Raw genomic sequence first — 14,783 nt, 5'->3', positions numbered from 1 at the left:
TGCCTGCTTCATCATCCTAACAGCAGAGTAGGACAACAATATAATATTTGCAATATTACACAATTGTATGCCTTTAAAGCAGAGAAATAACATAAGTAACAATGAAGTATTAGATGACTTGGGCGTATTGAAGTGCAGTAAAGTAAATATGCTAAATGTTTGTTAAAGCCAGGACGAGTGATTGTCTTGTGACACCCTGTACAACCTGTTAAAAAAAAGTGCTGTTTACATGTTTGGTTCAGAGATCATTAACTATCTGAAGAGAGAAAGAAACAAGTCTGAAGTTTTGCTGGCTATTTTATTTTTATTTTATTTTTTTTCTTTGTTAGTGCTTAAATAACTGGAGCAACAAAAAGATTAGATTGGATGTCTTAATGGCTTATTTTATTTGATAAATCTTTGAGATTGCAGACAAATAAATGTATTCATTGCATTTTGTTTCAAATAGTTCCTTGTACTGTATTTTTACAGTAGGTACTTTTTTGTGTTTGATGTAAGATATAATGTTGCTATCTAAATGACATTTGCAAGTAAATTTGTTAAATTAAATTAACTAAATAAAATCTAAAACTTAGAATGAACTTTATAATTGAGGTCTGGCTATGTTAGGAATGGCATAATACAATTTTAATCATAGCCGGTTAGTTCTTGACTTGGGACGGGTGGCACTGGTAGGTTCTTTATTAACCACTGCCATCTAGTGTATCTGTAGCATCTGGTTTAATTTTTTTTTCATTGTCAAAGCAGACCAATTTACCAACCATTGCTCCATTCACTTGGTTTTTATTTTCCCATGTTCTTCTTTTTTCTTTCCATTCAGTTCTCTCTGTGTGTGCGCGCGTATACGTATGTCAAAATTTACCCAGTTGGAGTGGCTCAACAATTAAATGACCTTTTGACTAATTTATTAATCACCGGAAAGAACGATGTGAATCAAACATGATTTTGCTTGTTTTCACAAGTGTTTTTTTTTTTTTTTGTGACAATCTGAATAAATAATTAAACAAACGTGAACGTAAAATGAAGAGCAAGGGAAATAACTGTATGTCATGGCCAAAAATGTTGTGTTTTGCGATGTTTGAAAGCTGTTGTAGTGTTTATTCACATTTTTTTTTTGATTGTGTAGAGTGGTCCGATGCATTTTAAATAAGAGAGAGAGAACTTTTCAAACAAAAAAATAATAATAATTGTTGTTGTTTCCTGACACAATGACCAGCTAACATCAATTGACTAATCATATCAGCAACATGTGGAAGTGTGAATGAGTACTAGTAAGGTAAAATCACTATCACTATCAAAATAGCTATATGGTAAATCTCTCTCGCAGGTGTAACTTGGTTGAAGACTAATGTACATCAGTGATGTTACTACACTGCTGCTTTGTTTTTAGTGTTTGTTGGGTGACTGTTTTAACTGTTTGTACTACTTAACCATGTTGTCAGTTAGGAGTAGAAACATTTAAAGTGGGGGCTGTAGTCTTTTAGTGTGTCCACCTGGAGAGTGGTGTTTAGCCATTTGTGTTCTTGCACAACTGTGTGGTGTGGGTATGGTGAGGTTAAAAAATCCAAAAGGCCCCAGCTGGTCATTTCTCTCCCTCTGGTCATTCTGTAACTGTTAGATTTGTGTATCTGGTTTGATTTAGATTGTTTTTTGGAAACAATGTGTTGATCTATTTTATTTTGTGTATAAATAAATTGCTTAATTTTACACTTTGTCTTTGTCTCCATGCTCACCCTGCCTTTGGCCATGTACCTGTGTGGTCTTGTATAGGGCTGTTATGTCCTGGTATATTCCGGGTGGCATAGTCGATTTATAGGATTTGTATCCATTTTTGGTAATTTCCCATACCTGACCACCAATTGCCACATTAGCAATGGTTCCCTCTAAAGAAACACGTGCAGCCATCATCACTTTGCATCAAAATGGCCTCACATGCAAGGAAATTGTCACAAAGAATATTGCACCTGAAAGAACCATTACAGGATCATCAAGAACTTAAAGGAGTGTGGTTCGACTGCAGTGAAGAAGACTTCAGGATGTCCCAAAGTGTACAGCAAGTGCCAGGACGTCTCCTTCTGAGGAGTCAGCTACAGAATCGTGTCACTAGCAGTACAGAGCTTGATCAGCAGCAGGTTGGTTTGCGTGGAAAAACAGTATGTTCAGCTATAGACAGGCTCTAAAAGCTGCCATAGTCCAACATATCCGCAAACCCATAGAAATTAACCAAAACATTCTAAGAGGTTTATTTATTTTATTTGGCACAGTGGCTAACAACTAGCTACACACTACCCGATTTAAATATTCCCTCACACTTTAATAGTAATGACTTTATGAATTTATTCAATGATATATATATATATATATATATATATATATATATATATATATATATATCAGAAATAGAATAACAAATTTAGGTTATACAGCGTCTAGTCTTTCAGCTTCTTTCATTGCACCCAAAGAAAAACTGCAATGCTTTTACAAATATAGGACAGGGTGAGCTAAACTTATCACTGCATCTAAACCAACAAATGCCTATTAGAGTCTGTACCAAATAAATTACTACAAGAGATGTAACCTGTAGCAGAAGAACTGCTTCTCAGTATTATTATCTCCTCTTTATCTTTAGGTCACATCCCAAAACCAGCTAAGCTGGTGGTTATTAAACCTCTTAAGAACACATAACTAGATCCTAATGAGTTGACAAATTACAGAACCATTTCAAATCTTATGTTTGTGTAACATTTTAGAATGTTGTCTACTCAATTGTGCTCCTTCTTGCAAAAAATGCTCTCTATGAAGAATTTCAGGTCAGGTTTCAGGCCCCACCTTAGCACAGAAACTGCACTTTGACTTGCTTCAGACCAAGGCTGCATCTCATTGCTAGGTTTACTTGATCTTAGTGCTGCGATCAACACTATAGATCATGACATTCTCCTAAATTAATAAAAAACTATATAGGTATGCAAGAGCAGGCTTTAAGATGGTTTAGATCAAACCTGTCCGAAAGCTACCCCTTTATTTAAACTGATAGTGATCTCATTTATCACCAGTAAAGTATGGAGTGCCACAAGGATCTGTCCTAGGTATTTTCAATATACACATTTCCCCTGGGTCATATATGTTTCCATTGTTATGCTGATGATACTTCAATATATATCTCAACAAGACCAGATGAAACTTCTAAATTATCTAAGATAACGTTGTGTGTTAAAAATGTTGAAAATTTGATGACCAATACTTTTCTCCTACTGAATCGGATAAGACAGAGATATTACTTATTGGACCAAAAAGCAGTACACAGAATCTATTGGATTACAATTTGCAACTAGATGCATGTACTGTTATTATCTCTGCGACCTGTCATTTGAAAATCATATGTCCCATGTTACAAAAACTGCATTCTTCCATCTTAGAAACATTGCCAAGCTACACAACACGTTACCTGTTTCTGATGCAGAAAAGCTCGTTCATGCATTCATGACCTCTAGACTGGACTATCGCAATGCACTGGTGGTTGTCCTGCATCTTCAATAAACAAGCAACAGGTAGTCCAAAATGTAGTGGCTAGAGTCCTTACCAAGAAAATATGATCATTACCCCAATTTCACACTCGCTGCACTGGCTACCTATTAAGTTCCATATCTGTTACAAAATATTATTACTTGCCTATAAGGCCCTTAATGGTTTAGCTCCTGCGTACCTAACTAGTCTTCTACCACGCTACAATCCATCACGCTCCCAAAGGTTCCAAAACTGTGGACGTTTGGTAGCACCTAGGATAGCAAAGTTCACCAAAGGAGGTAGAGCTTTTTTGCATTTGGCTCCCAAGCACTGGAATAGCCTTCCTGATAACATTCAGGGTTCAGACACGTTCTCTCTTATTTAAATCTAGACGCATCTCTTTGGCCAAGCATTCAAATAATGCATCTCATAATCTTGTACTGGAGTTATATCTGATAAAATGCACATTACTCCTTACCTTGGGTTGAAAAATCATTTTTTGCTTGGTTGGAACAGCAGCTACACTACATTTCTATTTGTTTCTCTGTTTCTGCCACGGGATTGGCATACCGTGGTAACTAGGAATTACACAAGCTTAAGTCTGGATCAAGCCCTTACAAAGATCTGAGATATGATGCAAACCCCTCCGGCCCTCAGATGATGCCAAACCTGAAACAACATGCTACCAAATTTTGCTACATGTTTGATTGCAACAATCTTTGCTGTTAAGTGTTCATCATCTGTTTGATTACATCATTAACTGAATTTTACCATATTTCTGCCATATCTACATCAAATTGACAGTCACTACTGACAAGTTACTACTAAATATAATGTAGAAACTTAATTTTCAGTAAAGCTGCTTTGAAACTATTTTTTTTTTGTGGAAAGCGCTCCAAATAAACCAAGATGTGAGAGCATCTGCAATTGCCTGATGTCAAGAAGGGCAGCAAGAAGCCAATTTTCTCCAAGAAAAACATCAAGGATGTTCTGCAGGAAGAACAATGATTGGACAGCAGAAGACTGGTGCAAAGTTAGCCTTTAAAACTTCATTATACCATAGAAACGTGGAAAAATAATGTGCAAATACTGAAGCAGCAAACTTTGCAGAACACAATTTATGTCATTGCCAAAACTTTTGGCCATAACTGTAGGTAGCAGTAGAGGACTGCAGTACTTTATATGCATGGCCACAAGAAAAATAAAAGTGTTTACAATGATATTTAAAGTAACTATGACAATTATAAGAAAGCGAATATTCTTTATAACAAAATGAATATTTATGTTTAAAATTATATATACTTTACAATTATATGTATAATTTAACTTTCAAACATTTCATATCAATTTTTTCTAGAAATCATTTGGATGTTACTTTTTTATTATAATTATGGATGCATTTAAAGCATGGTTATATTTCTTTGGTTCTAGAACATATTTCGGGTTTGAATAGGTTAAATATTTTGCTTGCATGCAATACATATAAATGTGCATAAATAGATCAAAAGCTGTAATTTTTCCCCCTTTGCTTTCGTTGGATGTTTTTCCTGTACTTATAAATAATTCATGCGTCCATTTACTCTAACCAATGACGTACCTCGTTTTAGGGCGAGCCTCCGCCACACAACCAATCAGAAGCGAGGAATCGGATCCGTGCCCTAGAGTGCATTTCGATGCGTGTCATGTGACAGACCTCTGTGAGAAATGCCAACATGGAACCGTGGCAAGGACGATGTTCTTCCCAACAATAACATTGAAAGGGACATCTGGATTCATCCTATGTCGCACATCCACAATTTGGACATTTCAACCCATATTTACACAAGGTAATGAGGCTACGTATATCGTTTTACGTTCTGTAAACCAACCCGAAGTCGATTTTTTTTAACAGAGGGTCAGATTCGATCTAAACGACTCGACTTTGATGAACTTGACACCTGTTTCTGAGAATGTTGTGGCCGTGTTGTCCAAAAGCCGCTGTTTTTGTCGCTTGTGTGTTGGAGCATGTGTGCAGGCCTGTTTTCCTGCCCTGCTGACGCACTTTTGTGAAACACATGTCTAGTGCCTCGTGTGTGTGTGCTATAGTTGAGCATTGCTGCTCTGTTGATGCCAGTTTGATTATGTCGTTCCTCTTGTAATTGGTTAAGTGTGCACTGTGATTTATGTTGTGATGGTGTTTTCAACAGCCCCTCCTCTTTCCATCCCATAAACCTCGGTGCTTTAATGTCTGCAAACATTGTGATGATAAGCATGGGCGCATGTAAATATTGCCCCCCAGAACGGTTTGGACCCTTATTAAAAAGATTTTTTTTTCATTGCATCAGAATTAAAACGTTACAAGTGTAAGCTAACCTAACTAAATACAGACCAGCTGACCTTAAGGTGATTTTTATCGGATGTATGAATTAAGTTACGAATCAAAAGTTGTCCAAATAGTTTATATATTACTTAATTTTTTTTTTTTTTTGGTAAAATACATTGATTGGAATATATTGTCCTGCCAATAATTTGTGCAGAATGAATTAAATTTTATTGTATATATATATATATATATATATATATATATATATATATATATATATATATATATATATTAGGGCTGTAGCTATCGAATATTTTAGTAATAGAGTATTCTACCAAAAAATTCCATCGATTAATCGAGTAATCGGATAAAATGTGTTTTTGCTTAAAGTGTAATATTAATTATGCAAGAGAAAATAAGACTCCTGGGTCTCTTAAAATTAACAGCTCAGTTTCCTTTTTTAGAAAAATTTTTTTTTTATTTTTTAAATGCATAGAATGCAATGCATACATCAAAAATAAACTTTTCATTATTACCCATTGTTTCTCTGTCTGTACTTGTACTGTGAACAATGAAAATAAAGTTGACAGATGAATTAAGTGCATTTAAGTGCCATTCAGTTGGGGTTTTAAATAAAGCATTTTCTGATATGCACATTAAACACATAAAACATTAATTTAATTTATCTTTTAATTATTGAAAATTAACTTAACTTTTTGGTAAACAAAGGGGATTTACTATTTAAAATAAAACATGGAAGATATGTTGTGAGATTAAACCTTAAAAAAGGCTACTACCTTACTTTTTTAGTAGTAGGGTATGTACAGTCGTTGCCAAAAGTTTTGAGAATTACATAAATATTAGTTTTCAAAAAGTTTGCTGCTAAACTTCTTTTAGATCTTTGTTTCAGTTGTTTCTGTGATGTACTGAAATGTAATTACAAGCACTTCATACGTTTCAAAGGCTTTTATCGACAATTACATGACATTTATGCAAAGAGTCAGTATTTGCAGTGTTGGCCCTTCTTTTTCAGGACCTCTGCAATTCGACTGGGCATGCTCTCAAGCAACCCATTCTTTCATAATCACTTCTTGGAGTTTGTCAGAATTAGTGGGTTTTTGTTTGTCCACCCGCCTCTTGAGGATTGACCACAAGTTCTCAATGGGATTAAGATCTGGGGAGTTTCCAGGCCATGGACCCAAAATTTCAACATTCTGGTCCCCGAGCCACTTAGTTCTCACTTTTGCCTTATGGCACGGTGCTCCATCGTGCTGGAAAATGCATTGTTCTTCATCAAACTGTTGTTGGATTGTTGGAAGAAGTTGCTGTTGGAGGTTGTTTTGGTACCATTCTTTATTCATGGCTGTGTTTTTGGGCAGAATTGTGAGTGAGCCAATGGAAGAACAATGATTTCAAGCATCACCCTCCTTTTAACATGTCAAGTCTGCCATTCTAACCCAATCAGCCTGACATAATGATCTCCAGCCTTGTGCTCGTCAACATTCTCACCTGAGTTAACAAGACGATTACTGAAATGATCCCAGCAGGTCCTTTGATGACAGCAATGAAATGCAGTGGAAAGGTTTTTTTGAGATTAAGTTAATTTTCATGGCAAAGAAGTACTATGCAATTCATCTGATCACTCCTTATAACATTCTGGAGTATATGCAAATTGCTATTATAAAACTTAAGCAACAACTTTTCCAATTTCCAATATTTATGTAATTCTCAAAACTTTGGGCCACGACTGTACATTCTGCTTAACCAGACTTTTATTTTGACGGGTTGACATACCTACAGTTCTGTGTATGTGATGTGACGCTAGTTTTACTCAAATCAAATGGTCAAATGCTCATGAAGTGACTCTCAGAGCAGTTCTGGAGATGTTGTTCATGTGTTCACGTCCTTATTTAGTGAGACCGCAGACGCTGAAATCACCGCGAGCGTCACGCGCGCTTCAGTGTGTGTGATAAAGGAAGACGCACTTCTGCTCCATTCATTAACACAGACACGCAGAACATGCAGGATTTTTAAATAGACTGTTCCGGCTTAATAGTTACAGATATTAGTCCAGATTGTGATTTGATGTAAGTGCTATGACCTATTTTTGATTAATTAATTAAAAATGTGGCAAATTCCATGCCATTCCGCGTTAAATTGTAAATTCCGTTTTTATGACTGGATTCCGTGATTCCCTCCGCGTTTTCTGCATCGCAGAAATCATAGGGCCCTAGTTGTGGTATGCCAGCTCTATCTTGCAATGGACACATGCCACGACGTTCTCTTTACGTTTTCCCGCGCCCACAAATCAAAACACTGCTGACTCCTTGCAGTTTGCGATTTCGGACGCAGCGCTTGTGTCTCCGTCCGCTTTGTGGGTGACGTAAACGCGTTGTCACATTAAAAAAAATCATTGCGAAAGAACCTGACGTGAGATTTAAAATAAATTAAGAGGCTTCGAGGCAGAGGAATTTGCTTCGATAATTTTTTGTAATCGAGTTACTCGAGTTACTCGAAGGAATCGTTTCAGCCCTAATATATATATATTAGTATATATATTTATATATATATATATACACACACACACACACATATATATATGTATGTATGTATGTATGTGTTTGTGTGTGTGTGTGTGTGTTTTCCAATGTACTATCTATCTATCTATCTATATTAGTATTATGTAAGTGTGTGTATATGCATATGAAATATATGTATGTCATGTATATGAAATATAAATAATATTATATAATATATACTTTCTTCATCATGTTTTTTTGTTGTGGAATGTGACCTGGAAATGTATTCACTTAAATTTTTTGTGTCTAAAGTGTCCAAATACTTTATCGTGCCACTGCAAATCACTACTTATCCTCGTTATTCCATTTCTAACTTCTTTATTTTTGCAGTGTTTACAAATCGTGGCAATACCTTCAGCCTTCCTCTGATCTGCACACCAACAAATGGTCTCCATAAGTGACAAAGTGGTGGCCACTGCTAATGAATCATTTGCGGACCATGGCTTGGCCACCTTGCCCTTCTTGGAAGTGGCAGGCAGTGAGAGCAGTGAGAGGGGCAGCTCCATCTCATGCTCCAGTCCAGAAACCGGAGATGCTGGAGCTCAGCTCGGCTATAGCCCTGGGGAGGAAGACGAGGACGATGGGCCGCTGCAGATCTTTTTCGACTCCACGGAGGAGATGTTGACTCAGCCGCCCAAGCTGCCTGATTTTATACCCCAGCTCTCCAGCACCTTTTCTCCAACCCTGGAGGACATTGAGGAGTTCTTGATGGAGAAGATGGAGCTTTTGAGTGATGCTCCTCTTAGTCCAGAGGAAAAGGCAAAGGAGGTTGAGCCTCCCATACAGCCGTCTTCCCCCGTTGACATAGAGCCGAAATTCAGCCCAACGACAATGCCTCCTAACGCTCAGAGTGTTAACACCACGGCTAGTGCTACGCCGTTGCTCATTGGTGCTCCATTTGTTCTTCAATTGCAACCTCTCCAGCTAAGCCACACCCTCTCACAGGCAGACACACAATCGGGTGTGGCCAGTGGGCTTCAGGTGGCCCATCTGGTGCTTGGTGTCCAAGGGGCACAGAACATTACCCTCCTTTCACCGCAGGTGCCCTCAGCAACTCTCCTCTCCATTGTTGGCGAGGCTGTCAACCAAGACCAAAAGTATGTGAAGATCGCTCCCTTGCCTATTGCCATCAGGGCGGTCGGAATAGCGGGCACAGGCCTGGTCAAAGCCATCACACCACGTCCATCCAGGTCCTCCACGGAAACCTTGCGGGTACATAAATGCTCTCACCCTGGGTGTGAGAAGATGTACACCAAGAGCAGCCACCTGAAGGCTCATTTCCGCAGACACACAGGAGAGAAACCCTACCTGTGCAGCTGGCCAGACTGTGGCTGGAGGTGAGTGTTGAAACTAGAAAATAATCCACTTGAAAGCCAGATGATTAAAATGAATTCTCTTTGCTTTCTTAAGTCAAGTCACATTTATTTCTGTAGCGTTTAATACAGTACAGATTGTTTCAATGCAGTTGCACAGTAATAAACAAGAAACATATTAAAGTACTTCAGTTACAAAATTAATAAAGTTTTAGCAGCTCTAAAAAGACAAAAGTGTCATTATTCAGTTCAGTTTAGTTTAGTGATGATTCAGATTAGTTAAATAACGATGTAAATGTTGCTAAGTTCATTAGTTGCTATAGTTCAACTATAAAGCAGCTCTACACAAGATAATAGTGTCATTATACACTTTTGGTCTTATTGTGTAATATTCGTTGAAGCACAAAATGTCTTAATATTTCATAAAAACCTTCCCCAACTTTGAAACTACTTTTCTCTTTGGCTGATGTCGTCTAGGCTGAACAAGCCATTGCTAATGCATGGTAGCATTGGATTGCACAATTTAATGTTTTTGAAAGATGTCTCTTATGATTAACAAGGCTGCATTTATCTGATCAGAAATATGGTAAAGACCGTAATAACAATTTAAATGAACTCTTTCCATTAAAATATGTTAAAATGTAATTTCTTCTGATGATCACAGCTGAATTTTTGGCATCATTACTCCAGTCTTCAGAGTCACATGAAATCATTCTAATATGCTGATTTTTGCGTGTTTAAAAGAAAAAAGGTGCTGCTTCATATTTTTGTAGAAAGCATGATCCTTTTTTCAGGATTCCTTGATTATTATAAAGTTCGAAAGAACTGCATTTATATGATTTAGAAATCTTTTGTGGCATTAAAAATATATTTACTGTTACTTGTGATCAATTAAATGTGTCCTTGCTAAACTGAACTATTAATAAAAATAAAAAGTATTAAAAGTTGACCCGTTTTTTGAATGGTAGTGTATTTTGTGCAAAACCTGTAAATGTAAGGAAATTTAAAAAGAATGAAATGTCATTGAAATTTATTAATTTATATACATACATGCATACATACATATATATATATATATATATATATATATATGTATATATGCATATATGCATGTATGTATATAAATCAATATATATATATATATATATATATATATATATATATATATATATATATATATATATATCAAGTCACCAAACAAACATATAAAGTGGCGGAAGTCTCCGCGTTCAGCGCAAATCCAGCCCTGCAGCTGATTCTAAGGCCAGTGACACACGTGCGTGGCGTGAGCATGGCGTTTCTGCTATGTGTCAGTTGCGTGACGGATGCTTTGCGTTTTCTGTGTCTTTACACACCAGAATCGTGCCTGACGCAGCACTGGCGCGCGGCTGCTACTGTAGGTGACATAGAGGGAGACCGCCGACAGACCAGGATCTTGTCTTCACGACAACAATATCTATACTTCATGTTGAGCATAAATATAAAGCCTACTGATAAAGGACACCGTCAACAGTATTGACGGCAAAATGGACTATGTTTGACAGGTGCAATATGCCAGTGTGTCACCGGCCTAAGGTTTTCAAAAGGCATTACGCGAGTGTGAACATCACTACAACTAGGAAAAAAACGATTGTAATTCAAACGCAGCTCCCGTCGGCATTTAAACAGACCTTTGCTCTTAATTCTGATCGGGCCAATGCAATAACGAAATCTGAGCAGGTTTAAAAACTTTAACTGTTGATGCTGCACTTTACACTTTGGAAAAGTTATATATATTTTTTAAATATGAGCAGGCCTACAAGCTGGGATTGGTAATGCTGCACTGTAATCATATTTATTTATATTTTTCATTATATTTTATTATATGATATTGGTTTTGAGACTGAGAGTATTTTATTTAGTGGAGAACTTTGCAGCAGTATTTTATTTCTTTTTTTATTTTATATATATTTTATTAAAAAGTATAAAAAAAAATGTAAACAAATTGTAAAAAAAAAAGTTTATAGTAATAAACAACCTGCAGTTTAATGTTTGCATTTCTTTCCCTTACTGTACCGAAAATGAACCGAAGCGTGACTTTAAAACCGAGGTACATACCGAACCGTGATTTTTGCGTACCGTTACACCCCTAATATATATATATATATATATATATATATATATATATATATATATATATATATATATATATATATATATATATATATAGCAATATATATGTAGCAATGCTCAAAATATTGAGAAATATCTAGAAATAACTCTTTGTGAGAGCAATTTCAATAAAATGATTTTTAAAAATGTGTATCTAGTACTAAATGATGAAAGCTTATTCACTGTTCAACTTAGATTAACATCAAAAGCTGTAATGAGACCTTGATTGAATGATTTGGGCTGATGTGTATGTCCTGCTGTGTTTTGTGCATTAAAGGTTCTCTCGATCTGATGAGCTGTCCCGCCATCGGCGCTCTCATTCGGGAGTCAAGCCTTATGAGTGCACAATGTGTGACAAAAAGTTCGCCAGGAGTGACCACCTGTCCAAACACACTAAGGTGCACCGGGGTCCTCGTGCCGGCAGACTGGTCAGGGCAAACGTCTGATCGCTGCATAAACCTGGAGTGTGATCCTGGAGTCTGAGAGGGAAAGCTATGATACCTACAGTATACAGGCTCACAGCCCGTAACCTTCCGCCTTCGTTCTTGTCTCTGTTTCCTCCCCCACTTTTTTATCGTTTATCTTGGTGCTACAGTCAGCTAACTTGAAACTCAGGGATGTGATTGTTAAGCTCAAAGCAGATTTCTGGCTTTTTGGTGGGCTGAAGCAAAGCTCGCAGTCGATTTCATCACGTTTCGTCCTTTGCTGGTGTTGAGCTGCAACAGATTTCGAGATCTGTATTTATTGCCTTTAAACAGAGGCTGCAGGAAGTCTGGCGATATAAAGGGCAATACAGAGGCTAATTTGAAGAAATGCATTTCTTGTACAGTTTGTGAATATTGTGTTAAAGATCTAACCAGGAGAAAACATAAAAGGATCAGAGTGTTAAAACCAGATTGAAGCAGAATTTCCCTTAAATTAAGACGAAATGCACTATGATTTAGGCTATGCTTATCAAGCACTGGCTCTGTCAGGGTGAATCTCAAGAAAAATGTTATAGAAATTTTAGTCCCACAAAATTCAATAAAAAAATAATGTTTTACTTGTATGTTGCATAAAGAATAGTTCTTATGACAGTTAAGTATATTTGAAACTATAAAATGTCAGTAACCATATAAACATGCAAAAAGCAGCATATTTTCATCATTGTAATGTAAAAACATCTCATGATCCTATTGTAATTTTTTTTTATCAAAAACCATATTGCTCAACAAAATATATTTAACTGATATAGTACTATTGTTAGTGTACATTATGGTAGTATTAGTTGTTCAAATTAATTTAGACATTTTTATCTTTATCTTACAATCATGAGAAATTGGGGTGGACAGATGCACTTAATTGTCATTAAAATAATGTGACAATATGAAAGAAGTCATTTTATTTAATTCAAATGATTTTTTTTGACATTTCACGTGAGATTCACCTTATTAAAGTACTCTGCTGGAGTACAGCGCTTTTAAAATGAATTATTACGGAATGCAAAATTAGGTCTGATGCAGTTATTTGTGACATGTCACAGTGTTTTAAAATATATTTAAGTTTTTATGTTATGTTTTATGTTAAAAACTTAGTCCCCGCCCCTTCCTTTTCGTGCAAACCCAATCGCGTTGAAATATCTGGAATTTTCATGGCCCAATCACATCCCTGCGCCAACTGAAGGCTATTTATGCATCAAGTTGCTCTCCACATTTTTTTTTCTCGTGCCTCATCTCTCTCAGTCTATTGAGAGCGAATGCCAAACCTGGGGTCCCGTGTCTGTATGGGGCCATGGATAACATCACTACATGTATGGATGAACTTATGTACTGTAAAACATATAAGCTAGAAACAATTTTCTCTTCGATCAGTAATCACACAAAGAGAATTGTTTCCTTTATGTTGTCGTAATGTGCTTTTTGCATTAGATCAATGCATTTTTTCTACTTAGTGCCGTGTCACGGTTGATAAGCTAAATTGCTGAGGACAGGTGTTACTGTCCACAAAAACTGGCAGCTGATCGCTTCCTGTCGAAATGAAGCTATCTGGACATCATTTTACCGATACATCATTGAAGGCTTCAACTCTGTCATTAATAAGTTTCTTTTCAAAAAGGGTCATGTTAATCTACCACATGGAGTGAATTTCCTTGACATCGTCTAGCCTTTTTACATCTGGTCTTAAGAACTTTATGCATTATTTTTGTTCCCTCTACTTAGTAGCTCATGTAGGCTTTCTTGAACTATCGGGTGCTCGCTTAGTATCTGGACTTATCAATACTCTAAACTTTGTAGCAGTTTCTGAATGATCACGTAGGTACTTCTTTTTTAATATCGCACCGAGAGCATCCTGATTTACAGTGTTTCCACTAGTACTGTCATGTAAGATCTTCAGTTTCTTGTTCTCTCCCTTTTTTTTTTGAAGAGAGATGTCTGTTTTGGGGAATTCTAAGATTATTTTCCCTTGCAAGGGCTCATCCTTGATTTTTCTGCCGCCACCTTCACCCCAATAAAGGCGTTAAATTATTTCCTTTACCTACAACATCATGTTAATGCATTAACAGTTTCCATTTACACAGACCATCCGACTATAGCTGCTCCCATACCATATAGATGGTCAAATCTGGTCAAATTTAAATTATATTTTTTGAATAACTGAAAAATGCCATTTTCCAATGTAAGAAAATAAAGTAAAAAAACAAACAAAAAAGGAACTTTTTGGGAAGCTGTGATATGTCACCTTTAAGGTTTAGACGAGTCTAATTGGCTATTCAAAGGAAAGTTCTGGGTTAAAAACAAATTAAATCTTGACTTACTATATAATACTAACTCTAATCAGTATTATATGAAGGTAAACATGTGAATTAGTTTTTTTCTGACAGTGTGAAAATCAATGTTTTAGTGTTATTTATAAACTATATTAGTATGAGTTTTTTTGTTGTTTTTTTATATTAAT

General features: G+C 36.3%; 1 protein-coding gene across 1 annotated transcript; it reads left to right on the top strand.

Annotated features, from left to right (window-relative positions):
• Positions 1-5,190: 5,190 nt before the first annotated feature.
• On the top strand, positions 5,191-13,030 carry LOC132119665 (Krueppel-like factor 15). Its single transcript, XM_059529820.1, has 3 exons — positions 5,191-5,330; positions 8,716-9,722; positions 12,127-13,030. Exons 2-3 carry the CDS (start codon positions 8,770-8,772, stop codon positions 12,293-12,295), a joined length of 1,122 nt encoding a protein of 373 aa, XP_059385803.1. The 5' UTR covers positions 5,191-5,330; positions 8,716-8,769; the 3' UTR covers positions 12,296-13,030.
• Positions 13,031-14,783: the final 1,753 nt, after the last annotated feature.

The sequence above is a fragment of the Carassius carassius genome, chromosome 38, assembly GCF_963082965.1.
Source record: "Carassius carassius chromosome 38, fCarCar2.1, whole genome shotgun sequence".
NCBI lineage: Eukaryota > Metazoa > Chordata > Actinopteri > Cypriniformes > Cyprinidae > Carassius > Carassius carassius.
This window is presented reverse-complemented; position numbering and strand designations above follow the sequence as displayed.

What these genes read in the sequence shown, in the direction of transcription:
- LOC132119665 (XM_059529820.1), top strand. Translation starts at nt 8,770, where the DNA reads ATGGTCTCCATAAGTGACAAAGTGGTGGCCACTGCTAATGAATCATTT. An exon ending in TGGCCAGACTGTGGCTGGAG is followed by an intron (nt 9,723 to 12,126) that starts GTGAGTGTTGAA and finishes TGTGCATTAAAG; the next exon opens with GTTCTCTCGATCTGATGAGC.